The 27,395-nt window shown below is 43.5% G+C and overlaps 1 protein-coding gene across 3 annotated transcripts in view; it reads right to left on the bottom strand.

The window, feature by feature from the left end:
• The window catches only part of LOC143930661 (alpha-2-macroglobulin-like), a 268,790-nt gene that overhangs the window by 97,272 nt on the left and 144,123 nt on the right, over window positions 1–27,395 (bottom strand). For all 3 annotated transcript variants that reach the window (XM_077455159.1, XM_077455160.1, XM_077455161.1), the window contains 4 exons: window positions 22,282–22,393; window positions 19,024–19,102; window positions 13,760–13,985; window positions 6,646–6,766 (listed from right to left, as the gene is read on the bottom strand). In XM_077455159.1, coding sequence (XP_077311285.1) covers window positions 6,646–6,766; window positions 13,760–13,985; window positions 19,024–19,102; window positions 22,282–22,393 — 538 coding nt within the window. The remainder of the gene's footprint in view (window positions 1–6,645; window positions 6,767–13,759; window positions 13,986–19,023; window positions 19,103–22,281; window positions 22,394–27,395) is intronic.

Raw genomic sequence — 27,395 nt, 5'->3', positions numbered from 1 at the left:
CCCATAATGACAACATGAAAAAACATTTTGGAAATCTTTGCACATTTATTAAAAATAAACCAAAAAAAAAAATCACAGGTACATTGTGACAGACCCAACTAAGACAAGGGCTTTTGGATAGAACGAGGGGCAAGCCTCCTATCCACTGACTGTGGGCCCTGGCATTTGAGGGAGCTGCAAGCATTTTGGAAGATGTCATGTTATATAATGCAAAAGGACATTATTACATTTAACAGTCAAGGAAGCCATGATGGTCTCTGCAAACTCAATTAACAGATGTGTGTGAAAAGAAAGCTGGTTAATAAGATTTGGACAGCCCTGGGTCCTCTTGAATACTGTTGCCGGATAGTCTGAGGCGGGGTGAGATCACCGTTATGTGTTTTTTGTTAAGTAGGTCTTTCCCACTGTTTTTTTGCTTCTGTCATGAAAATTAGATTAATCTGATGACCACTTTAAAGGGGCTGTAAACCTTTGCCATTTTTCACTTTAATGCATTCTATGCATTAAGGTGAAAAACATTTTTCAATGCAGCAGTGCCCCAAATCCCACCTCATACTTACTTGAGCCCCGAAATTTATGAGACGGGAACGAGCACACCAGCTCCAGCCGGTGTCTCGTGCCCTGATTGGATAGATTGAAAGCATGTAGCTATTGGCTCCCGCTGCTGTCAATCAAATTCAATAATGCAAAAAGCGGGGCCAAGTCATACATTCGGCGGCTATGGATGCCAAACGCTGGACTCGGGAGCCTACCCGCAAGGTAACCCCCTCTGGGAAGCGCTTCCCTGAGGGGGTTATCTGATGCCGCGAGAGCCGCCAGGGGACCCCAGGTACGACTTGTTTAACTTGTTACCAAATTATTGTGGGACGTTATATGTTTGTTGATTAACTTACTTTTTAATGAATTTACTGTTTAATTATATTCCTGTTTACAGCTTGTATTGTTACGGTAATATGATCAGGAGAGGACTGTCCTCCTGTGGGGTATAAAGTATGTGTCTGAGCTTCAATAAACAGTCATTCCTTTGGTCCTATCCCCACATCTTGTCTGTGTACGATGATTGGGGTAAAAAGGGCTGGTATTAGCTCTCGGTCTGCACAGAATGATTTGGAGGGCAGGAGACACTGTTTAGTGGAAGAAAGCACCTAATTGGGGTGCCAGGCAGGTACGTCACATACATACTGTAAATATTCACAGCCTTTGCAATAACACTCAAAATTTAGCTCAGGTGCATCCTGTTTCCACTGAATCCTTGAGATGTTTCTACAACTTGATTGGAGTCCATCTGTGGTAAGTCCAGTTGATTGGACATGATTTGGAAAGGCACACATTTGCCTATATAAGGTCCCACAGTTAACAGTGCATGTCAGAGCACAAGCCAAGCCATGAAGTCCAAGATATTGTCTGTAGACCTCCGAGACAGGATTGTATCACAGATCTGGGAAAGGGTACAGAAAAATTTCTGCAACATTGAAGGTCCCAATGAGCACAATGGCCTCCAGCATCCATAAATAGTAGCAAGCGTCATGTCTGGAGGAAACCAGGCACCGCTAGCCGCAGGCATCACCTAACCAATACCATCCCTACAGTGAAGCATGGTGGTGGCAGCATCATGCTGTGGGGATGTTTTTAAACTGCAGGAAATAGGGAGACTAATCAGAATTGAGGGAAAGATGAATGCAGCAATGTACAGAGACATCATTGATCCTTGAAAGCCTGCTCCAGAGCACTCTAGAACTTAGATTGGGGCAAAGATTCATCTTCCAACAAGACAACGTACCCTAAGCACACAGCCAAGATAGCAAGGGAGTGGCTACAGGATAGCTCTCTGAATGTCCTTGAGTGGCCCATCCAGAGCCCAGACTTGAACCCGAATAAATATCACTGGAGAGATCTGCAAATGGCTGTGGACCGACGCTTCCCATCCAACCTGATGGAGCTTGAGAGGTCCTGCAAAGAAGAATGGAAGAAACTGCCCAAAAATAGGTGTGCCAAGCTTGTAGCATCATACTCAAAAAGACTTGAGGCTGCAATTGGCTCCAAAGGTGCTTCAACCAGGTTTGGAGCAAAGGCTGTAAATAGTTATGTACATGTGATTTTTTTCGTTTTTTATTTTTAATAAATTTGCAGAGTTTACAAACAAACTTCTTTCACGTTGTCATTATGGTTTGTAGAATTTTGAGGAAAATAATGATTAAATTTTGGAATAAAACCGTAACATAACAAAATGTGGAAAAATGTAAGCGCTATGAATACTTTCTGGATGCACTGTGTACTGTAGAAGCACACTTCTGCCATGGTGCCAAGGAGTGCTATGAAGGCATTAGGAATAAAGTGCTGAGCACTCTGTTGTTTACCGACAGGGCTGATGAAAGGATATTTTATCTACACAGGTGCATTTTGCAAGTCCTCCTGCTCCTGAAGATCGCAGTGATACCTCATATGTGTATGTTATTTGTTTGAAAACATAGTAGGGCCCAGAAACAATGGTGCACATTTTGCTTTTTTATCCTACCTAAAACACACTGACACTGATACTAATTTAAAAAATGCTACCCAAAATATACTGACCCTGACATTTGACCCTTACTTTGACTTTTGATCCTTACACTATAAATCTGGCACTGGTCTAGTTCAAATCTTGATTTAGCAATTTTTTTCCTTTATTTAAAATAAAAAAAAAGTTAAACACTTTTGTTTGTTGACATTTTTCTCCCCTGTAAGGAGAGAAAGATGCAATGTATGTTTCTCTCTATTCAGAGAAGAAAGAAAACACAGAGACGGGCTACGTAGTGACTAATCACTGCCCAGGTGACTGGGAACTGGGGGTCCCAGGTCCCGATAATTGGTATGAAACACAGGGCTCTTGGTGAGAGCTCTTTCTCTGTGCTGGAATTATTTGATTGCCTGCAGATTTTGTAAGTTTGCCCACTTGCAAAGAAATGAAGGGTCTATAATTTGTATCATAAGTGTATTTTAAATGATAGAGCCAGAATATCAATCAAAAATCCAGAAAAAAAAACAAAGCACATAAAACAAATGCTATAAATTAAGCTGGAGTTCAGTGAGTAAAGTAAGTATTTGATCCCCAAGAAAACATGACTTAATACTTTCTGTAGAAACCTTTGTTGGCAGGCACAAAAGTAAGATGTTTCTTGTAGTTGGTGACTAGGTTTGCACATATCTCAGGAGGGATTTTGGTCTACTCTACTTTACAGATCTTCTCTAAATCCTTAAGGTTTATTGGCTGTCTCTTGGCAACTCAGTTTCAGCTCCCTTCGTACATTTCTATAGGATTAAGGTCCGGAGACTGACTAGGCTACTATATCACCTTAATGTGATTCTTATTGGGACCCTTCTTTGTAGCCTTGGCGGTATATTTTGGGTTATTGTCATGTTGGAAGACCCATCCATGACTTATCTTCAGTTTTCTGACTGAGGGCAGAAGGTTCTCATCCAAAACTTTACAATACATGGCCCTGTCCATTGGCCCCTCAATGCTGTAAAGTTGGCATGTACCTTTGGTAGAGAAACACCCCCAAATCATCATGTTTTAACCCCTGTGTTTTCATTGTAGGGATTGTGTTCTTAGGGTCATAGTCAGCATTTTTCTTCCTCCACACACGTGAGTCAGGTTAATGCTGAAGAGCTCAATTTTGGTCTCATTTGACCACAGCACTTTCTCCCAATCCTTCTCTGAATCATTTAGATGTTCATTGGCATGACTGTGCATGTGCCTTCTTGTGGAGGGGGACTTGCCGTGTTTGGAGGAAGAAAAATGCTGACTATGACTCTAAGATCACCATACCTACAATTAAACACGGAGATGGAAACATTATACTTTGGGGAGGTTTCTCTGCTAAAGGTACAAACTGACTTTGTCGCATTGAATGGTCAATGGATGGGGCCAGGTATTGTAAAATCTTGCATAAGAACCTTCTTCCCTCAGCCAGAATATTGAAGATGTGACGTGGATGTGTCTTTCAGCATGAGATGACCCAGAACATACTGCCAAAGGAATGGCTCAAGCAGAAGCACATTCGTGGAGTGGTCCAGCCAGTCTCCAAACCTTAATCCTATAGAAAATTTATGGAGGGAGCTGAAACTTCAAGTTGCCAAGAGACAGTCAATAAACCTTAAGGATTTAGAGAAGATCTATAAAAAAAAGTGGACCAAAATCCCTCCTGAGATGTGTGCAAACCTTGTCACCAACTACAAAGAAACATCTTACCTCTATGCTTGCCAACAAGGGTTTTTCCACCAAGTACTAAGTTATGTTTTGGTTGGGGATCAAATACTTATTTTACTCACTGAACTGCAACTCAATGTATAACATTTGTATGTGTTATTTTTTCTGGATTTTTACTTGATATTCTGTCTCTATAATTTAAAATACACCTATTATTTGATCCCCTGCAGACTTTGTAAGTTTGCCCACTTACATTTCTATGTAAGTGGGCAAATTTACAAAATCTGCAGAGGATCAAATAATTATTTTCCCCACTGTAAGAAGAAAGGTAAAAACTATATGTAGAATCAGCTACTGTATATGCGGTATATATTGCTGTGGTCCAGCAGCAGTACAGGAACTTCCCATCCCATTTCTGGATCAAAATAGACATTCACAGAAAGTTTTGTATTTTATGAATGAATACAAGGCTCCTTGATTGATTGGTGTGGAGATCATGACATCACTTTCCCAACTTTCCACCTCAGTCAATCAGAGGAAGCCTTATAGTCATTCATAAAAATACAAGACTTTCTCCGAATGACTGAAAAGCTCTCAGGTAGATTAAATTTTGATAAGGAATGGAATCCCTGTACTTCTGCTGAACACAGTGCTGTAGTGCTGTATAGTGTATGTAACAGTAGCATGTTTTACAAGATGTATTAGTGAAGGAAATAGTTTGGGCCGATTGGTTCACACAAACCATTTAAAGTCATAGTATTCCTGGAGTAAGGCTTTTAACATTTGTGTTAATTGAAACTGCAATGTTTTGTTATTAGAAGGACCAACAAACCTGAAATAGCTGTATGCATACTGCCTGGATAAATGGTTCCATATATTATGCTGGAGCTTCACTACTAAGATGGGGGTCTGCTTGGGATTTTAAGCTAAAGCAGAGATCTACACTTACTGGCCACTTTATTAGGTACACCTGTTCAGTTGCTTGGTAATACAAATTGCTAATCATTTAATTACATGGCAGAAACTCAAAGCATTTAGGCATCTAGAAGCGTTGAAGGCAACTTGCTGAAGTTCAAACTGAGCAGAACTGGGAGGAAAGGGGATTTAAGTGACTTTGAAATACTCAGACCAGCCCGTCTGGCACCAACAACCATGCCACGTTCAAAAACTTCTGATCTATTGGGATTTTTACACAAAACCATCCCTAGGGTTTACAGAGAATGGTCTGAAAAAAAAAAAATAGTCAGTGAGTGGCAGTTGTCTGGACGAAAATGCCTTGTTGATGTCAGAGGTCAGAAGAGAATGGGCAGACTGGTTCCAGATGATAGAAAGGTAACAGTAAGCCAAATAACCACTTGTTGCAACCAAGGTATGCAGAATACAATCTCTGAACACACAACACATAGAACAGGGATATGCAATTAGCGGACCTCCAGCTGTTGCAGAACTACAATTCCCATGAGGCATAGCAAGACTCTTAGAGCCACAAGCATGGCAGGCAGAGGCAGAGGTATGATGGGACTTGTAGTTTAGCAACAGCTGGAGGTCCGCTAATAACATATCACTGACATAGAACCTTGAAGCAGATGGGCTACAGCAATAGAAGACCACACCAGTAGCCACTCCTGTCAGCTAACAGGAAACTGAGGCTACAATTCACACAGGCTCACCAAAGTTGGACAATAGAAGATTGGAAAAATGTTGCCTGTTCTGATTAGTCTCGATTTCAGCTGCAACATTCAGATGGTAGGGGAAGAATTTGGTGTAAACAACATGAAAGCATGGATCCATCCTGTCTTGTGCCAACAGTTAAGGCTGGTGGTGGTGGTGTAATGGTGTGGGGGATATTTTCTTGGCGCACTTTAGACCCCTTAGTACCAATTGAGCATTGTTTGAATTCTATGGCCTACCTGAGTATTGTTGCTGACCATGTCCCTCGTTTGAGTTCTGATGGCTACTTCCAGCAGGATAATGCACCATGTCACAAAGCTCAAATCATCTCAAACTGGTTTCTTGAACACGACAATGAGATCACTGTACTCCAATGGCCTCCACAGTCAGCAGATCTCAATCCAATAGAGCGGAACAAGATATTTGAATCATGGATATGCAGCCGACAAATCTGCAGAAACTGTGTGATGCTACCATGTCAATATGGACCAAAATCTCTGAGGAATGTTTACAACACCTTGTTGAATCTATGCCACAAAGAATTAAGGCGGTTCTGAAGGGAAAATGGGGACCAACCCGGTATAAGCAAGGTGTACCTAATAAAGTGGCCAGGTGTGTGTAAACCAAGCATGCCAACATTGTACAGTATATGAGATATTGTACGTAATATCTACTCAGCTGTTAAATTACCCTAAGCAAGCTAAAGCAGAAAAAGTGTTTTTCTTTTTTTTTTGTTTTAAGGCATCTTTATTTGGAAGTATTGTAGAAATAAATGTGTATTGTACTTGGTTTTGAAGCTGTGGCATTCCAGCTGAAGTAGGTGGCATGACCATCACAGACACATTTAGCTTGTTCTTTGCTTTGGACTGTTTGGGTACCATCGGCATCTGACAAGGAAACCACCACCTGTTAGAATAAGATAACAAATAAGAGACAAGCAAACAAACTTATTTATGTGAATTTAATAGTTTAAAGAACAATGCTCAGTAGTGATCCTAAATAATCAATCCAAAATCAGGCTCAATATTTCAGGTAAAATTCCAGGCCATTGCTAAGTTTAAACTTGCTCCCCACCCATTCAAAATCATATGATAACTACCCTGTGAAAGGTAGATGCTTATGCTTGCCTATTCTGAGGGTGCTCTAGTCCAGTTATGTGATTTCCCCAGTAGCTAGCTTCAGGGGAGAGGAGAGATCATTAACAATGGCTGAAATGCCTTGGCGGTAACCACCCCCCCATTCCATGGTGCAGGGGGATGAACCAGGATGAACCAGGATGCATGGCGTCATTTGTTACTGTTGTGCTTATGGCTGGCCTGGCCACACTATGAAAACAGAAGTCCTGCTTATGTCCAGAGCTGCTCCACCTCTCACCCCCTGCCATGATGCTGCAGTCATGTTGAGGATTTGAAGGTAGGACTTTTTGTGCCAAAGTGTACTGAGGACTTTGTTCTAAAGAAGGCTTGCAATAATGTGATGGGGACTGACACTAATTTTATGGTGGACTCTGATGTGAAATGAGTTGACTCTGATGTGAAATGGGCTGATTATGATCAGTGCCATCTTAATAGCATCATGGGCACGCTGGGCAAAGTAATGCACTAGGGCAAGGTGTGCGCCGGGCCGGAGAACAGTACAGAGTGAGAAGGATGGCACAGTACAGGGAGGCAGGACAGCACAGTACAGGGGAGCAGGAGGGCACAGTAGGGGGGAGCAGGAGGGCACAGTACAGAAGTGGCAGGAGGGCACAGTACAGGGTGTGCACCGGGATGGAGAACAGTACAGGGTGGGCAGGACAGCACCGTACAGGGAGCAGGAGCACTCAGTACAAGGGGGCAGGAGGGCACAGTATGGAGGGGGGGCAGGAGGGCACAGTATGGGGGGCAGGAAGGCACAGTACAGGATGGGCAGGAGGGCACTGTACAGGATGGGCAGGAGGGCACTGTATGGGGGGCAGGTTGGCACAGTATGGGAGGCAGAAGGGCACAGTGTAGGTGGTTGGAAGGCACAGTACAGGGCAAGCAGGAGGGCACAATACTGGGGGCAGGAGGGCACAGTACAGGGCGGGCAGGATGGCACAGTACAGGGTGGGCAGGATGGCACAGTACAGGGGTCACTGCTGATAGTTTCCTTGGCAAAACTCTGTCTCTTATCTCTGCACTGCACACAGCCTGAACATGAGCACTAAGATCTCTTGCTCCCCCCGCAGCACACACTGGGTTGAAATTTGATTCACTTACACATACTGTGGCCAGGATCTGCACAGTATACAGTATAGCTGGCTACTGTGTTTAGTTCTTACCTGTGAAAATCCATGGTCAGAACGGCAGCTCAATTGCAGTAGCCTGCTCTACACTGTACAGATTGTAGCTATGTGTAATGGAATCAGATGGGAATAAGGAGCTCTTAGCGCTTTGCTCAAGCTGTGTACTGTGCAGGGATAAGAGACTGCTGGCACAGCATCAAGAGTGGTGGAGGGCTTTTGTGGGGTACAGCTGGACTCTGGGGGGGGGGCAGCCCACCCCAGCAGCCCCATAGATCCAGTAGCAATCTTACCACTGCTTCTGCTTGTGTGGATGGGATGTATACTTCTCCGATCCCCACTGTCCTTTCTTGTTCATCCCACGTCATCTGAGCAGTACACATCCCGCCTAAACAAGCAATAAATGCTCCACCTTGGGATGTTTTCCTTAACCCCTGTGAAGTGCAGGAGAGGGGAGGGGGAGGGGGTGCAGGGGCCTCCCCTACACCTGGCAGTGCCCAGGCAGGCCCTTGCATTAAGATGTTCCTAATTACAATATAATAGGCTGTGATATGAAGTGAGAACTGTCTCATATTATGCCATAAAGAAGGGGACATCATCATACAGTGCATATGTCAGTGTCCTCCAGACCAGTAAATACACTTCAGGACTAAGGTGCCCTGTGATTTTGCACGTTTTAAAGGGTGTCGGGACTAAATAAAAGTTGAGAAATGTTAGGCTAATAAAGTGCCTTGAAAAAGTATTCACACTCCTTTAAATTTTCCACAATTTGTCATGCTACAAACAAAAACGTAAATGTATTTTATTGGGATTTTATGTGATAGACCAACACAAAGTGGCACATAATTGTGAAGTGGAAGGAAAATGATAAATGGTTTTATATTTTTTTTTTACAAATAAACATATGAAAAGTGTGGCGTGCATTTGTTATCAGCCCCCTTCACTTTGATAACCTTAATTAAAGTCTAGTGGAACCAATTCAGAGGTTACCTAACTAGTAAATAGGGTCCACCTGTGTGTAATTTAATCTCAGTATAAATACAGCTGTTCTGTAAGGACCTCAGAGGCTTGTTAGAGAACCTGGGTGAACAAACAGCATAATTTAGGCCAAAAAACACACCAGACAGGTCAGGGGTAAAGTCATGGAGCAGTTTAAAGCAGGGTTAGGTTATAAAAAAATATCCCAAGCTTTGAACATCTCACGGAGCACTGTTCAATCCATTATCAGATAATGAAAAGAGTATGGCACAACTGCAAACCTACCAAGGCATGGCCGTCCATCTACTGTAAGCTGAAAGACCAGGCAAGGAGAGCATTAATCAGAGAAGCAGCCAAGAGGCTCATGGTGTGTGGCGGAAAACTAACATTGCACATCACCCTGAACACACCATCCCCACCTTGAAACATGGTGGTGGCCGCATCATGTTGTGGGGGGTGTTTTTCTTCAGCAGGGACAGGGAAGCTGGTCAGAGTTGATGGGAAGATGAATGGAGCCAAATACAGGGAAATCTTAGAAGTAAACCCGTTAGAGTCTGCAAAAGACTTGAGACTGGGGCGGAGTTTCACCGTCCACCAGGATAATGACCCAAAACATACAGTCAGAGCTACAATGGAATGGTTTAGATCAAAGCATATTCATGCGTTAGAATGGCCCAGTCAAAGTCCAGACCTAAATCCAATTGGGAATCCTTGGCAAGACTTGGAAATTGCTGTTCACAGACGCTCTCCATCCAATCTGACAGAGCTTGAGCTATTTTACAAAGAAGAATTCGGCAAAAATTTCACTCTCTAGATGTGTAAAGCTGGTAGAGACATCCCCAAAAAGACTTACAGCTGTAATTGCAGTGAAAGGTGGTTCTACAAAGTATTGACTATGGGGGCTGAATACAAATGCATGCCACACTTTTAAGTTTTTCATTTGTAAAACATTTTGAAAACCATTTATCGTTTTCCTTCCACTTCACAATTATGTGCCACTTTGTGTTGGTCTATCACATAAAATCCCAATAAAATACATTTGGTTGTAATATGACAAAATGTGAAAAATGTAAAGGGGTGTGAATACTTTTTCAAGGCACTGTACATGCACTGTTCATTGCACCCATGCAGAGATGCGGGGAACTAGTGTTCCCAGTTTACTCCTGCACTACCCAGAAGTAATGACAGATGCTACTTGCAGGTCATGACTCTTGGTGCATAAATGGGCTGAGTGAACAGGGAATAATGGTTCCCTGCACCTCTGTCACACTATGGCATCACCATGTACATGAGAAAACTGAGAAACCCCCCACATTTTCTGGGGCTGGAATGAAAGTGGTCAACAGCACTAGTTGCTTGAGAACAAGAAAAAAAAGTAAGTATTGCCCTCTGTTAACCCCCCTGGACTTAATGAACATTCCAGCCTTAATATAAAGGTGAGGCTATCAAAGGGAGATTTTTATAAGCTGACTGCAATAGGGTGACTGTGCTAAGCCCCTGACCTCTGTTCTTCTATGTTGCCGCTCTGTTACAACCTTTTTTGGGAACTACAAGCATCTAGCCAATGTTTGTCAACTCCACTCCTCAAGGTGCCCCAACAGGTCATGTTTTCAGGCTCTCCATTATTTTGCACAGGTGATTTGATCAGTTTCACCGCCTTAGTAATTACCACAGCCGTTTCAGTTGAGGGAAATCCTGAAAACATGACCTGTTGGGGTGCCTTGAGGACTAGAGTTGAGAAACACTGATCTATGCACACATTGCACAGACATGTTGATGTTGCCATCAAGAAACAAACCCTAATAACTTATGTGTTGCAGTTGCTAGGATGCATGCATGTAGACAGAGGATGGTTGCAAAGAGGCTGCATTAAATCAGCTGTGCTGATATGCAACAAAGGCTGGCATTTTTTTTTTTTTTTTATTGTTCCAGGCTTGGGTATTTTAATTGTAATTTTGTATATACTATACCTGGCTGATGGCCCTGGAGTCTGTAATCACCGCAACTTCAGTGATCTCCACTTGCTTTCAGGTCCCATACTGAGTGGCTAGCCTGCTAAATTCAGGAGGTCAGCAGCTTGGCACGGGTATCATTCGAGAATGCTTTGTATTTTGGAGTGGAGGTGGAGTGGTGATGTCATAATCAACACCTTATCCAATCAGAGAATGCTTTACATTCATTCAGAAAATGCAAAGCATTCCCTGAATGGCGCCCGTGCTGAGTGGCTGAACCCCTGTGTTCAGTAAGCAGATGTGAAGCCCAGTGGCATCACTAGGGTTGGTGTCACCTGGTGCGGTAAAACATGGTGTAACCCCCCGGCACTAAGCAGGCTAGTGCATCAGTGTGGATCTCCCCCCTTAACCTGCCACAGTGAATGGAGCTGGCATGAGATTGGGGTGTTAGATAGAGCCGGAATGGAATGGGGGGGTGGAGCTGGAATGGGAACAGGGGGGTGGATGGAGCCAGGATAGGATTGGGGAAATGGATAGAGCCAGAATGAGATGGGGGGTTGGATGGAGCTGGAATAGGATCCAGGGATGGATGGAGCCCGGTTGGGATCATAGGAATGGATGGAGCCGGGTTGGGATCGGGGGAATGGATGGAGCCGGATTGGGATCGGGGAATGGATGGAGCCAGGTGGAGATGGGGGGAATGGATGGAGCCGGGTTGGGATCGGGGGAATGGATGGAGCCGGATAGGGATTCCGGGTAATGGATGGAGCCAGGTGGAGATGGGGGGAATGGATGGAGCCGGGTTGGGATCAGGGGAATTGAAGGAGTCGAGATGGGATCAGGGGAGCGGATGGAGATGGGATGGGGTGGTGGATGGAGCCGGAATTGGATAAGTGGGGGATAGTATCGGGATGGTATCGGGGTGGTGGATTGAGCTGGGATGGGAAGGGGGAGGTGGATGGAGCTGGGGTGGGGAGGGGGGTTGGATAAGTGGGGGATGGAGCAGGGATGGGATCGGGGTGGTGAATTGAGCTGGGATGGGATCAGGGTGTTGAATGGAGCCAGGACGGGATTGGGGAATGGATGGAGCCGGGATGGGAAGGGGGAGGTGGTTTATGGAGCTGGGATTGGAGCCAGAATGGGATCGGGGTGGTGGATTGAGCTGAGATGGGATCAAGGGGGGTGGATTGAGCCGGAGTGGGATCAGGGTGTTGGCTGGAGCCAGGATGGGATTGGGGTGTTGGATGGAGTCGGCATGGGATCGGGGTGTTGGATGGAGCTGGGATGGGATCTTTGATTGGGGGGTAGAGGATATGTGCTAGGGAGTGCTTTGAGAGGGGAGAGGAATTGTGCTGGGGGTTAAACTTCAAATCTGCCCCATCCTTCTAGTTCTAGTACAAGTCATTTCTAACCCAAAACAAAGCACCCCTAATACATATCCTCAACCCCCCCGGTCGGACCTGGGCACCTCTGTCTCTGCCCCACAAGTCACTCTCTCCTCCCGCACATCGTGTGCAGCTGAGAAGATCCCGAAATGGCTGGAAGGGAAGGAGAGAGCCGCTTTATAATATGTGTTGGGTTACAATAGGCTAAGTCCAATGAGATGCATGTCACCTCGTGGATTTATCGCTTTCATTAACAATATACATTCTTACTGAGAGCCAGGAGCACAGCTTTTACAACAATTCCCATTCTCTGACGCTGGACCTTCTGGTTTCAGCTCCAGAAGCTGCAGTCACATGTAGCCCCTCTCCTACTCCTGTTCAATCACAAAGTATATTGTAGTATATAAACCCATTCACAAAATACAAAGATTTCTGTGAATGGACAGTAGAGGGAAGGGGTGGGCAGAGCTACTGCTGTTTGAGAAAGCAACCTCCCTCCAAGAACACCAGGAGTATGGGAATAGCTATACTACTGGCGCTCATTAAAACTGTTAGTGGTAAAGAAAAGAGAAGTTCAAGAGGCAGCATGCACCCTGCTGAACCCAACCCATTTTAAGACAGCACATTTTAGAAAGTGCCTGAATTCCTGGAATTCAGCAGTAACCAGTATTTTATTTAAAAAGTTGTTTATGATACATAGGGGTCAATTCACTAAGAATTAAATAACTACGGAAAAAAATGTGGTAAAATAATGCATGCAGAAACAAATGTTCAATTTGCTAAGAATTTGGTGGTAAATGTGTCATGTGGTAAAATAACAGTAATATGTTAATTACAGCATATTGTCAAGTGGTAATTCATTGCACAGTAGCTGGCTGTTAAGGAGCAGGCCGGAAAGCCGACCACTCTGGGTTCCTGCCAATGGATGACTGAATGTAAAAAAAAAAACATGCTGGCAGTGGCAAGTAAAAATTCTCTAAAACAACAGAATGCCCCCCCCCCCCCCCAATCTATACCAAGCCCTTTGGATCTGGTATGGATTTTTAGGGGAACCCCATGCCAAATAAAAAAAAAAATGCAGTGCCCCCCCGCCCTCAAAATCCTTACCAGACATTATCCGAGCATGCAGCCTGGCAAGCCAGAAACAGGGAGACGAGCAAGCGCCCCCCCCCCCGAACCATACCAGGCCACATGCCCTTAACATATGGGATGCATTGGGGGGGGGGGGGCTCTGCGGTAATCTTTCTTGGATTGACCCCATAGTACTTTAGCAAACTTAGTGTCATCCATTTAGATATTATTGACTAATAATTAGAATTACCAGAATACAATTCTTCTCATAGCTGAAGACCTGGGCTTCGATTTGAAATGTCTCTTCTTGTACCACAGAGTAAGGTATAATTAATTCAATGAAGTAAGGCTGGAAGGTGACGAGCCCAACATTTCTGATCTGCCCAATACCAGAATTTCCAAGGCACACGGCGCTCGTCTCCCATTTGGTGATACTGTCTGGTGCAGTCAAGTTTAGCGTCGTGTGGCCTTCTGGGCTATAGGAAAAAGAAGGGTATGTTTGAACCAGACCATATACGAAATAGAGATAAGGGATTATGGGATGCATTATATACACTTATAGGAATTATAAGAAGGTTGCTTGGTGTGTGGAGAAGCTGTTCTGCACAGGGCTGTGAAACTACCAGGCTACCTACAGCATGTGAACAATTCAGACAGTTCCTCTCCTGGAGAACCAGGAACTGTGTTCTCCCAGTGGTGTCTGATGGATGAAAGAAGAAGGTCATGAGAGATTGCACGAGAAGCTACATTGCAGGGTTTACACCAACTAGACTCATGGCAGCCTGTGGATGAAAATCATGGTGAAGTTTGTTTTTACTTAATTAAAGTACGTTTCCGATTCATGGATCAAAACGTCACCTTCCACTTCTTTGCGCAGTTCAGTAAGATCCCTAAGCAAGAGCAGCTGTGTTAAAGGCTGTCCCTTTAAGTGAATAAAACCACCTCTGAAAGGGAAACCAATAAAAAAAATAAAAAATTACAAAAATGTGAAGCTGCCCTACCTCTGAAAAGGAAACCAAAGAAAATCAAGGTGCTAGCACATATATAGTAATTACATATAATAAAAAATAAATAAAAATGCCACAAATCTATCCCCCGATAACTTTTGCGCAAACCAATCAATATACATTTATTGTAATTTTTTTACCAAAAATATGCAGCAGAATAAATATCGGCCTAAACTGATGAATTCATTTTTTTTATTTTTATTTTTGGAAATGTTTTATAGCAGAAAGTAAAACTTTTTTTTTTTTTGAATAGAAGCTTTTTTTTGTTTATATTGCAAAAAACAGCAGACGTGATCACATACCACTAAAAGAAAGCTTTATTTGTGGGGAAAAAAAGGACATCAATTTTGTTTGGGTACAGCGTCGCAACGCCCACGCAATTAAAGCGACGCAGTGCCATATCGCAAAAAATGTCCGGGTCAGGAAGTGGGTAAATCCTTACAGGGATGAAGTGGTTAAATAATATCATAGTCCAGACGCTATGTAGCTGACTACCAACACCAATGTTTATTCTCACTGATGCTGGGCCTGGGACATTTTCTACCCCCACTGGTCACAATCCGGTCCTCCTAAAGTCTGAAGGACAGTAAACTGTCCCTTTTGAAAGGTTTATAAAGAGCATTGTCATTTTGTGGACTATATATAGACCTATGTTTATTTCATGGAATGTCAGGTTTAGAGAATGTATTTTATATGAGATTCTAATTTAAAAAAGTGCTTAGATTTTTTTCATAATAAAAATAAATGTATTTATGGAGCACTTAGACCCCTTTCAAACTGGGGCGGTGTGGGTGGTAGTGATATTATATTATGATGCTGTTATAGCGGTGCTTTTCAGCCACTAGTGGGGCACTTTTAACCTCTGCTAGTGGCCGAAGAAAGGGTTTATCGGCTTTTTAAATGTGAGTTAATGCTGTTTTGGTTTTAATAAATGCTTTTCCTCTTTCTTCATCTACATTTTGTCTGGGAGCCCACTGGAGAGGACCGCCCTGTAGGAAATCCAGCACATTTACAACCATATGCAGAGAATCGGAAACATCTAAACAGAGGACCCTTAGAGGCGAGTCAATGCCAATACACCATCTCCGAGGGATACGATGCTATGCTGATTTAACCACTTCCCGACCGCCTCACATACATATACGGTGGAAGAATGGCAAACCGCCGTATAGGTGCGTCTGCCCCTTTAAGAGCCATAGCAGCGGGGGGACCTGCATGGCTGCCTGGGGGGCCCAATCACCACCGGCCACCCATGATTGCGGGCACAAGAGCGAGAGTTGGGATTTGTGTGTGTAAACACACAAATCCCTGTTCTGTTAGGGGACAGTAGACAGATTGTGTGTTCCTACAAACAAAAATGTGGGGGATGTTTATTATAGAAAACCGTAAAAAACTTTTTTTTTTTTTCAAAATTGTCTATCTCTTTTGTTTACAGACATCCCAGGTCTCCCTTTGAGGTGCGGGAGCCTCCCGAATATCGGGGGTAGCTCCAGAACATCTGCAAGTGGTCGGTGCAGCAGGAGGGACAGCTGTAAACACCGATCTCCCTGTATAGCCAACATCCGCTTCTCCTTCTCTCCCTCCCACGGCTGTCAGCTAAAAAGCTATACAGAGAGATCGGTGATCACAGCTGTCCTTCCTGCTGCATGATCATCCCCGACTGTTCCCTGTATCCTCCTCCTCCAGTCCCCCTCCGTGTCCTTCTACCCCCCTGTTCTTCTACGGCTCCCCTCCGTGTCCTTCACCCCCCTGTTCTCCTCCTTCTCCACCCTGGCTTCCCTCCTCTCCTCTCCCACCGGATGTGGGGATCTGTCAGGATGGAGAGCATTTACCGGCCCCTTCCTTTTCTTAATTTCTGAATTGGACACAGTAAGGGAGATCGCTCCTGTGAAAAATGAGCAGAGTAACTTGTATGTTATTCTCAGTTTATGAATGGACAGGAGCCGCTGTCTTCTGTCCATTCATCTTCAATGCTGAGAAAGGGACTGAGGAATCTGTGTCCTCAGCCTCTTTCTCTGTCTCAAAGAAGAGATGTCAGGGGTCTGCTTAGACCCCTAAAATCTCATTCGGGTATAGCGCGGACCTCAAGTGGTTAAAGAAACCCCCAATCATTGTGAAAAACTAAAAATAAAAAAATAAATTGCAAAAAATAATAATAATAATAAAAAAAGTAGTAATAAAAATAAAGAACTACTGACACCATCCACTGCCCTACTGACACCATCCTGCACATACTACCCACCGCTGTACACTCCATACTGTACATTCCCTATTTAACATTACTATATTCGGCACTCTGTAAATCTCAGACTCTATAAAACCACACCCCATTTAAGTCACGCGCAATATGTAGCGCGGTTTATGCCACGCCCACCTTTCTGAAATTAGTTATTGCAGGTTGGGATGTCTGTGTTTATAACGCCAAAAAAAAAAAACACTACAGAGGGGATCAAATACCACCAAAAGAAAGCTCTATTTGTGGAAAAAAGGATGTCAATTTTGTGTTGGTGAATTGTCGCACAACCTTGCAATTGTCAGTTAAAGTGGCGCATTGCCATATCGCAAAAAATGGCCCAGCCAGGAAGGGGGTAAATTCTCCTGGAGCTAAAGTGGTTAAAGTATATATAAGGTGAGAGGCCAGGGAGCACAGGTGACACATGAAGAAAGGGACATAGTCACTAAATTATATGGATATTCACATCATTGTGAAGGCATAGATCATGCTCACTCACCCAGACCATTAAGGACGATTCTTAGAAGAAATTACATTTTGTTTGTTACATTTTGTTTCTCTCATATTTGGATGTTCATATGATCTATACCTGTGCATGTTACAGCGCCCAGCCTTGAGGCACATGGTTGCAGTTATCCATATATATACACAACTAGCACTTTATATAAGGACAATTCTTAGAAAAAATTAGATTTTTCTCTCATGTTTTGATGTTTACATGATTTGACGTGACGGCCGCGTTCCTTCTTCAAAGCTGATTGACAGGGACTGTGTCAAGTGGTAAATATGGAGAAGGAAGAGGAATAGTGGCCAATGTACGTAATGCACCATGATCATGTGCATTTTTTATTAATAACATTCAGTTATGTTTGTAAAGCCTCATACACACGATAGGACTTTGTACAAACTTTCCCTTGGATTTTTGTACAAAGGGCGTCGGCCCTGAACTTGTATTGCATACACACAGCCGGACTTTTTCAGCCAACTTTTACCAAATCATATGTTTTTTCTGCTCTTTAGCGCCACCTTTGGTCAACTTCTGTATTGTTGTGTGATCTTTTGCATTGGTTTTGAGCATGCCTGTTTGTACTTTGTACAAAAGTCCTATGGTTTTCTGTACACACGATCAGACTTTGCTCCATCGGACTTTTGTTACCAGAAAGTTTGTCCGTTCGCACAGCCGACAAAAGTCCGATGAAAACCAAAAAAGTTTGTCTGATGGAGCGTACACACGGTCGGATGTTGCTCCAAAACAGCTAATTTGCATGTTTGTTGTCAAAAAGTCTGATCGTGTGTATGGGCCTTTATGCTCAGTGCTTTTGTTTCTATGTGATGCACACAATCACGGTGCATTACGTATATTGGCCACTTCCCCTTCCTTCCTCATATTTACTACTCGACACAGTCCCTGTCAATCAGCTTTGAAGACGGAGGGTGGCCGTCACGTCATTCTCGGCCTGCGCGCTCAAGAAATGCGTCGCACTACCAGTGACATCATCCTCCTTTGCCTGAATACCAGCTTGCACTCCAGACCTTGTGTCCATACACACTCCACTGCGGCTGGTGTCCTATCATATTGTGTCCCCCATCAGATAGTGTCCTCTGTGTACTGTGCATGCGCAGTACACAGCACACACAGATTCCGAAAATAGCCGAAGATGAACGGCGCCTGTGCCGTGAGTCCAGGTTCTATTCCCACTATCCAAGTGTACATAGAGTTAGAATAAAAAGAGCCGAGCGCAGCGAGGCCATGCCCGAAGCGTGGCGAACGAAGCGAGCCCACGAGGGGCCCTCTAATATCGGCAGCCCTATATCCACTTGGATGGCGCCGTTCATCTTCTGAGATTTTCTGAAGCTCTTTTTGCTCCGTACTGCACAAGCGCTGCACCTGCGCAGTACGAGGTGGACAGTATCTGATGGCCGGACGCTATATGCCAGAACACCGGCAGAGCACCATCCTGCAGTGTTTAAAATGATGACACAGTGCACCTCCATTGGAAGAAAGAGGGACTGACTGCACTGATGATACCCCTGTTGCTGGGACTACACTTATGCCTATTTTAAACTTCTCAAATGTGAGTTGCCATTTGACTATGAATGTATATTAAACCTTTTTAAGAAAATTCTTCCCTTCTTGTTGGAGGAATTATGCCCTACTGTTGATGTCAATGGAAGGACTAGTGCCCCAAGGACCAGATAAAGGCTAGCAATGGGCTGCATTCGGCCCTTGGGCCACAGTTTGGAGACCACTGCTCTAAAGCATACAGTACTTACCCCACTAGCACCAAGTCAAACAGCCAGGTGTCTGGAAAGGACTTTCTTGTAGTGCGCTTCCTTATCCCTTCTGCTTCGCCTTGATAAAAAAAAAAAAGAAGGAAAATAAACAGTGGAACGGTACAAAAAGCTGCTTCAGAATAAAATGTGATTTATTTTGGAACAATATTCAGCAGTAACACATACTCACTTTTCTTTCATTCTCCTGCCACTCAGGTCTACTACTAAGAGTAGTGATGAGCCAAATTGCCCTGGGTTCAGATTGAGCAGAGCAAGGTAGGCGAACTTCAAAGAAGTTCGGATGCCAAGCCTCTTTGAGATAAATGGAAGCCGAATTTTCCCATTTTTGCTAATAGGCAAGTGATGTCAAAAAAATGTCTGAGGAATGCAGACACTGTCCATGTTCCAAGCAAAAAAAAATTAAAATTCATGTGGCAATTTGTCCTCTATTTGCCATTAAAAATGTCCAGTTTCTTTAAATCAAATGCCTTAATCCTACCTGTGAAAGAGCACATTTTTATGGTGTACAGAAAGTGCTGCAGCAAAATTTTTTTTCAATTAGCACAAATTACATGACATTAAAAAAAAATAAAAAAAAAAGCTGTCAAAGAAAACAGCTCTCCAAGGGTCTGCTATGTGTTTTGGAGGCCCTTTGGAGGGACTAGTGTGCTCTTTTTTTATTTTTACAAAAAGAAGCTGGCAATGAATATCATTTGCCAGTAAGTTATATGGTATAATTTATTTTCTTTGTAAATGTGATTTTTGATGTAGTACATCAGAGATTTTGGGGAGAACTCCACGCAAAAACAAAAAAAGCATCAGGTCCCCCTACAAATCCATACCAGATCCTTTAATCCAAATTTACAGCCTGGCTGCCGAGGAGAAGGGGGCAAACATGCGCTACCCCACCCTGAACCATACCAGGCCACATGCCCTGAACATGGGGGAGGTTCCTTGCTACCTTGTCCCCATGTTGATGAGGACAAGGGCCTCATCCCGACAACCCTGGCCAGTGGTTGTGGGGATCTGCCGGCAATAGACTTATGGGAATCTGGAAGCTTTTTAAATTAATAATAAAAGGCACATCAGATACTGCCCCCCTCATGTGGAGGAGTACGAGGTACATAATATCCCTACTCATTCATAGAAAAAAACGGTGTAACCTAGAAGTACTTTAAAAAATATAAATTCCCAAAAAGTCCCTTGTAAATCAATCATAATGCCCGCCACCTGTGCATTGACTGATCCCAAGGGTACATGTAGCCAAACAACAGCTTCTAGTGTGGTCATCAGCTATATAAGGGAAGGGGCAGGGATAGTGGTGACACCATTAACCAAATGGTATTTGTGTACATGTGCCATTGAGATCGGTCATGTGCAATCGGCTGCTTTTTTTTTCTTTTGGCATTGTGATTAATGATGGATTTACAATGAAGGACATCTTTTGGTTTCTAGGGATGTCTTGGGTGCCAGCATCCACAGATTCCTTAGCAACCAGTGAGAGTTGGATGCTGTCTTATATAGGAGTGGTAGAAACATTGCATCTATATGTATATCGTTTTCAGCTCCTGCCAAACAGGAGGCCGAATTGGCTAAAGTTCTGGCTTTTGTCTGAATGCCTTAACATCCAAAGATAGGTCGGAATCATTGGCTCAATCCTAACCAGGAGTAAATAAAGAACATACTGTCTAAGTTGCTCTGATCAAGACTACTCTCTCCTTGTCTCCAAGAGACACTTGGGGCCAATCACCAGCACTGTCTCATGAGAGGAAGGGGAATTAGTGACATGCTCTCCATACCCAGAACATTTTCTTCTGTGCCCTTGACAGCAGAGTGGTGTGGTGAGGAATGAAGAAAAGTGAAAAGAACTGTGCACACTGGGCTTGATTTACTTCACAATCAGTAAAAGTGAACATGTGATCACATTCAACATCCAATCCCTCAGAGAGGAATTTAGAAAAGGAAGCTTCTTCACATAATTGGATGCTTGATAATTTTGGCTTAACAGAATAGGCAAACCACATCCAAGTAGCATCCAAACAACTACATAATTGCACTGAAAGTCGGATCAAAATCTGATTTCAGCACTGTTAACCTAGCCTTAGTACTAAACAATTTGTGGTAGTTCAATTAATCTCTATAAAGCCTGGAGGTGATCTAATCTAGTAATATCTACATAAAACTGAAATACATATGTACATGACCACTGTACATTCCCTGTGTGCAGATGAAGGTACCAGGTGTCTGGTAGAGCTGAAAGACAACTGGAAGAGACCCAATTAAAAATCGCACAAGAAAAATGATTTTAATAATATACATTGTCATAGTTTATCCTTATTTAAACAATTGAAGTAGAACTATAGTCAAACTTTTTGTTTTGGATAGAGTGGAGAGGAATTAGACGGCCTGTCAAGTTTTTCTTGCTGTCTGTGTCCTCATTAGGAAGATTCAAACCTCTCTATTTGTTCTGTTTATCACTGAGAAAGTGAAAGAAAATCCAGAATTTGGGGTTATCATCAGAATAAGAATATAAGGGATATCTTCCAACAGGGACACTAGTTTTGGTGACCCTGCTGACAACCAGGGATTCCTTCAGTTTGGAGGGATTTCCTCTCACTTTGTGTGTTGACTGTGAGACCAAAAGTGAAATCAAATCTCCCCAATCGGACACAGTTGGCAAAAAATTGGCATATAGCCTCCCCTCACTCTACACAAAATGGAAAAAAAAAGTTTTGCCTTTAGTTCTACAAAAACAGGGGACTCCAAAGTTTTTAAAGCCATGCCCAGTTTTCTGTCCTTCAGACTTTAGGGGGCCCAGCGGCCATGAACAATGCCCGATCTTTGGTATTGGGGGGTGTAAGTTGGTTCCAGTGGGAGGAATAGTGCCCCATTGTCGGTGTCAGTGGAAGGAATTATGCCCCATCGTTGGTGTCAGTGGAAGGAATTATACTCCATTGCCGGTGTCAGTGGAAGGAATTACGTTGGTGTCAGTGGAAGGAATTACGTTGGTGTCAGTGGAAGAAATTATGCCCCATTGTCTGTGTCAGTGGAAGGAATTACGTTGGTGTCAGTGGAAGGAATTATGCCCCATCATTGGTGTCAGTGGAAGGAATTACGTGGGTGTCAGTGGAAGGAATTATGCCCCATCGTTGGTGTCAGTGGAAAGAATTATGCCTCAAGGGCCTGATAAAAGCAAGCAACGGGCTGCAGTTTGGAGAACACTGTACTATAATATAGCATGAACATACATGGAAGTACCTTTGAGATGACTTTTTTTCTTTATGGTTGAAGATCGAGCGCTGACTCCTTTGTTAAGACATTTCACTGGTTTCTTGATGAGAGTGTTGGTTATTATGTTTATTTTGCTTGTCTGTGTAGTAAAAGTCAATTATTATACACCTCTCTATCATATATAATAAAGTTATCATATCATTATAGTTATCATATATAACTCTGAGAGAATAAATAATCAGTCATTATGTTCTAGTGGGCCATTTGATATTCTTAATAACTTTACATGTTATTAGCAAAAGATTAATAATCCATTTACCTATGCACACACTTTAGCAAGCTTTTTTTGAGGGTACTAGATATAGGTTATGGTACGTGCTGACACTTTTCAAAAGGAGTGACCATTGTAATAACGCAAGAACTATTACCTCCTGGCATCCCCTTAGCTTACAATTATCACCTCACAGGCTGAATACCCACTGCAGTGAAAATTAATAAACAACCTGGCCAAACAAAGTGGTAGAGCTTGAAAAAGTCTTAAGCCACGTACACACGGACGGACTGTATGGCCTACTTAGTCCGTCATACAATCCGACGGACAGTCCGTCATACTTTCGAATGAACGGACTTGACCACACACGGATGCACAAACAGTCCGTCGAAAGCTTGCGCGATGACGTGTACAGCACATACGACGGGACTAGAAATAGGAAGTCCAATACACAGCAATGCACCCTTCCGCCGTGTAAATCCTTTCTGAGCATGCGCCATTCTTAGTCCGTCGAACTAGCCTACTCACGAGCGGATTGTCCGCTGAAACCAAAGTATGACGGACAGAATTACGGAAATTCCGAAATACTTAGTACGCCAGACTGCACGCTGAAAAAGTCAGCTGAAGCCCACACACGAGCGGACTGTCCGCTGAAATGTGTTTCGGCGGACTAAGTAGGCCATACAGTCCACCCGTGTGCACGCGGCCTAATTTTTAATCCTTATGCTTATAGCATTAGTAAAACCTATACTTGTGTTAGTTTTTGGTTTCCAGGCCAAGGCAAATGATGTCATATATCCCAGGAGTCCTCAGGAGGAGAGGTGTTTTTTTTTTCTCAGCTAAGCACCCCCTCCTGTCTGCATGCCTGGGCTAAAGGCAGATGGATTTCAGGAAGTAAACGCTACATGAATCATCTGCCCTTACTCAAGATGTCCATGGGCAGAAATGCTATGAGGTGTTTTTCAAAGCGATTTCTCAGCAAAATAAAGAATAAAGTTCTGCCTTTACTGCAATACAAGTTCTGCCTTTGTCTCAATACAAGTTCCTGATTGCACCCAGAGTGTGTGTGAGTTATTACTGATGCACCCACCCACATGCTAAAATGCAGTGTACTTCTGCTTTAAAAAGGCAGTCACTTGCTTAATTCTTCTTTTTAGGGGCTTTTCATGGCCACCTTTACTAAAAAAAAAACAAAGTTCCAGCAAATTGCATGGGTTTCCCTCACAGGGGTTCTTCCAAGATTCATCTAGCACAAAACTAAATATATATCAGCCTCCTTGTTTGCGCTTGCAGTACTGTCACTCTGGTCTCACACTTCATGCCCTTTGTCTCCTTCAGACACAGTCTTTAAACTAAATGTTCATGGGCATATGAGCATCAATGACCTCTGCACACATAAGGGTTCAGAGAGCAGGATAATGTTCACAAAATGCTACAGTAGACTTCCTTCAGAAGTTGCTGGTTATTAGCTGCTTGGCCCGACTACTTGTTGGGTTTGGGTTCAATAATTGTAGAGAAGAAGATTCCCAGCTAAGAAAATTATTTTCTGTAGCAACATGAGGTGAAAATGAAGGCTTGGTTGGTCAAATTTTGAAATCCATGGTGGCACCATCGAATTACAAAATACAAAAACTTTCTGATTTTTGAAAGAAAATTCATTCAGAATTTCTACCCATGTACAGCCTCAAGTGACTAGCATAAAAAAAATTGAAAAAAAAAAGAGAATTAGCAACATCTAGAAAATAATTCATCATTGGTGGGCCAATCATTCTGCCATAACAAGTTCATTTTAACCAGGGAGACTCGGATCATTGGGTAGTTTTACTGTACAGGGGCCTTCAACTCCATTCACACCTAAATAAGTGTGGCAGCTTCCATAATAAAAGAAGGGCTGCAGGTGAAAAAAATATATATAATGTCTAGTTACATTAAAGTATCTCTAAACTCAAAACCATAAATGTAATATATTGCATCTTACAAGCCCTTAAACATGGTGCCTGCATTTGTTTTCTTTTTTTAAAACTATTTTCATATGATGATCCTGAGAATAACACACTTCATATACCTTCATGTCTACACTTATTTTACACTGCAGGGGTGTACAGTGCCTTGAAAAAGTATTCATACCCCTTGGAATTTTCCATATTGTGTCATGTTACAACCAAAAACATAAATGTATTTTATTGCTATGTTATGTGATAGACCAACACAAAGTGACACATAGTTGTGAAGTGGAAGGAAAATGTTAAATGGGTTTCATTTTTTTTACAAATAAATATAGGAAAAGTATGGCATGCATTTGTATTCAGCCCCCCCGAGTCAATACTTTGTAGAACCGCCTTTCGCTGCAATTACAGCTGCAAGTCTTTTTGTGGATGTATTTACCAGCTTTGCACATCTAGAGAGTGAAATGTTTGCCCATCGTTCTTTGCAAAATAGCTCAAGCTCTGTCAGATTGGATGGAGAGCATCTGTGAACAGAAATTTTCAAGTCTGGCCACAGATTCTCAATTGGATTTAGGCCTGGGCTTTGATTGGACCATTCTAACACATGAATATGCTTTGATCTAAACCATTCCATTGTAGTTCTGGCTTTTTCTTTAGGGTCATTGTCCTGGTGGACGGTGAACCTCTGCCCCAGTCTCAAGTCTTTTGCAGACTCTAATGCCGCGTACACACGAGCGGACTTTTCGAGGGATTAAGTCCGACAGACTTCCGAAGGAGTTCTGCCGGAGTTCCGACAGAGTTCTGACGGACTTTTCGAATGAGCGGACTTGGCCACACACAATCACACCAAACTCCGATGGATTCGAACGTGATGACGTACGACTGGACTAGAATAAGGAAGTTCATAGCCAGTAGCCAATAGCTGCCCTAGCGTCGGTTTTAGTCCGTCGGAATAGCATACACACGAGCAAATTTTTCGGTAGGAACTGGGTCCGGCGGAGTTCCGTCGGAAAAATTTGAAGCATGTTCCATTTTCTAAAGTCCGTCAGACTTTTGCGAATCAAAAGTCCGTTGCAGCCCACACACGATCGAAAAGTCTGACGGAATCATTCCGTCGGACTTTGGATGTTGAAAAGTCCGCTCGTGTGTACGGGGCTTAACGGGTTTACTTCTAAGATTGCCCTGTATTTGGCTCCATTCATCTTCCCATTAACTCTGACCAGCTTCCCTGTCCCTGCTGAAGAAAAGCATCCCCACAATATGATGCTGCCACCACCATGTTTCATGGTGGGGATGATGTGTTCAGTGTGATGTGCAGTGTTAATTTTCTGCCACAAAGAGTGTTTTGCTTTTAGGCCAAAAAGTAAAATTTTTGTCTCATCTGACCAAAGCACCTTCTTCCACATGATTGCTATGCCCCCCACATGGTTACTCACAAACTGCAAATAGGACTTCTTATGGCTTTCTTCTTGCCAGTCTTCCATAAAGGCCAGTTTTGTGGAGTGTATGACTAAAAGTTGACACAAAATGACAGCGTCATGACGAGGAGGCGGAGCGTCAGGACGTAGGCAGCCGAGCGCGTCTCCCTCCGTGCTCGACCTCCCGCAACCCCACCGTCTCGACATACCGTCGGAAGCCTCCGTGAGATGCCGACGGAAGCCCCGCCGCCCAACCACCGCTCCATAGCCCCACAGCTCCACAGCTGATCACCCCCTGCCCAGGAGTTTCTCTAGTTGACGGTTTGTGCAGCTATGCGGTAACAATCAACCGCCCGGGCAGTAGAGGAGGAGAGCCAGCAGGGGAAGCTGATAGAGAGCCGACAGTCTCTCCCCCCCGGACCGTCCAAGCCCTGTGGATGAGCACGGCCCCAGGCTTCAGCTCCAGCGAATCAAGCAAAATAGCATGGCCAGGTAAGGCAAGGTGATTTATCTGAGGGGAGCCTGGAGTGGGAAGAATTGTCATGGAAGAAGGGAAACAGAGAAGAGAGGTCGCAGGAAGGAGGTAGGCGATAACTATCACAAGCCCCTGATTTTGACGCACTATCTCTGTTATTTCCGCAACTTTTTAGCGCCCACCAGTATTAGTGGAATGCTGGTCTATTATATGACTGTTTCTCACATGATGATAATTTTTACATGCTACTGACTTTATTGCAGTGACCCCGCTCTATCCATTATATCACTGTTATACCCGCAATATTCAGTGTTTGAAAATTTTTATATGCTATTGACTTTCCTGCATTGTCTTCGCTATATCCGTTCCATCTCTGTTATACCCACTTTAGTCTCGGTCTGTGTGGACTAACAAACGGCCGTCTCTCACGTGACATCTGAAGGAGGTAGGAGATAATCTCTACATGCCGCTGATCTTTCCGTATTATCTCTGATATATCCGCTATCTCTCTGCGCCGATCATTATAAATGGTTTGGTTGGACTACTGTATGGCTGCCTAGCATGTGTTAAACTGGTGGATGATTGCTTGGCCACAGACAAGTGTACATGGTCCAGCTCCACGGGCTGACAAAAATCAAAAGTGAAGCAGTAGTGGATACGCCAAAGGAGTTACTATAGTGTGGGAAGCGAACTTAAATTAAGCGGGTAGACAAGTCACATGAAAGAAGTGGGAGGCTGTCCCCTCACATCTATATGCCCCCGGTCCTACCTGCCGGTAAAGTTCCGGTAAAGTTTCCCGTCCCTTTTCTTTTTTTTTTTCTTTCTTTTTTACTCCACGTAATATCTAGAAAATACCCTCTTGGTCGCAACAAGGTGTCTATGGTTAAAGTGTACAGAGAAGAGCACATCGGACAGCCCTTAAATTAGTACGAGAGAGCTCTAATTGGATGGAACTGAGCCGGCGGAGCCTGAACCAGAAGAATATTGTTGGGCCCAACAACATCTCCAGGGACTGGGACTCTTTGGGTGGG

The sequence above is a fragment of the Lithobates pipiens genome, unplaced genomic scaffold (genome assembly GCF_037356315.1).
Source record: "Lithobates pipiens isolate NorthernLeopardFrog02 unplaced genomic scaffold, aLitPip1_a1.2 Scaffold_25, whole genome shotgun sequence".
NCBI lineage: Eukaryota > Metazoa > Chordata > Amphibia > Anura > Ranidae > Lithobates > Lithobates pipiens.
This window is presented reverse-complemented; position numbering and strand designations above follow the sequence as displayed.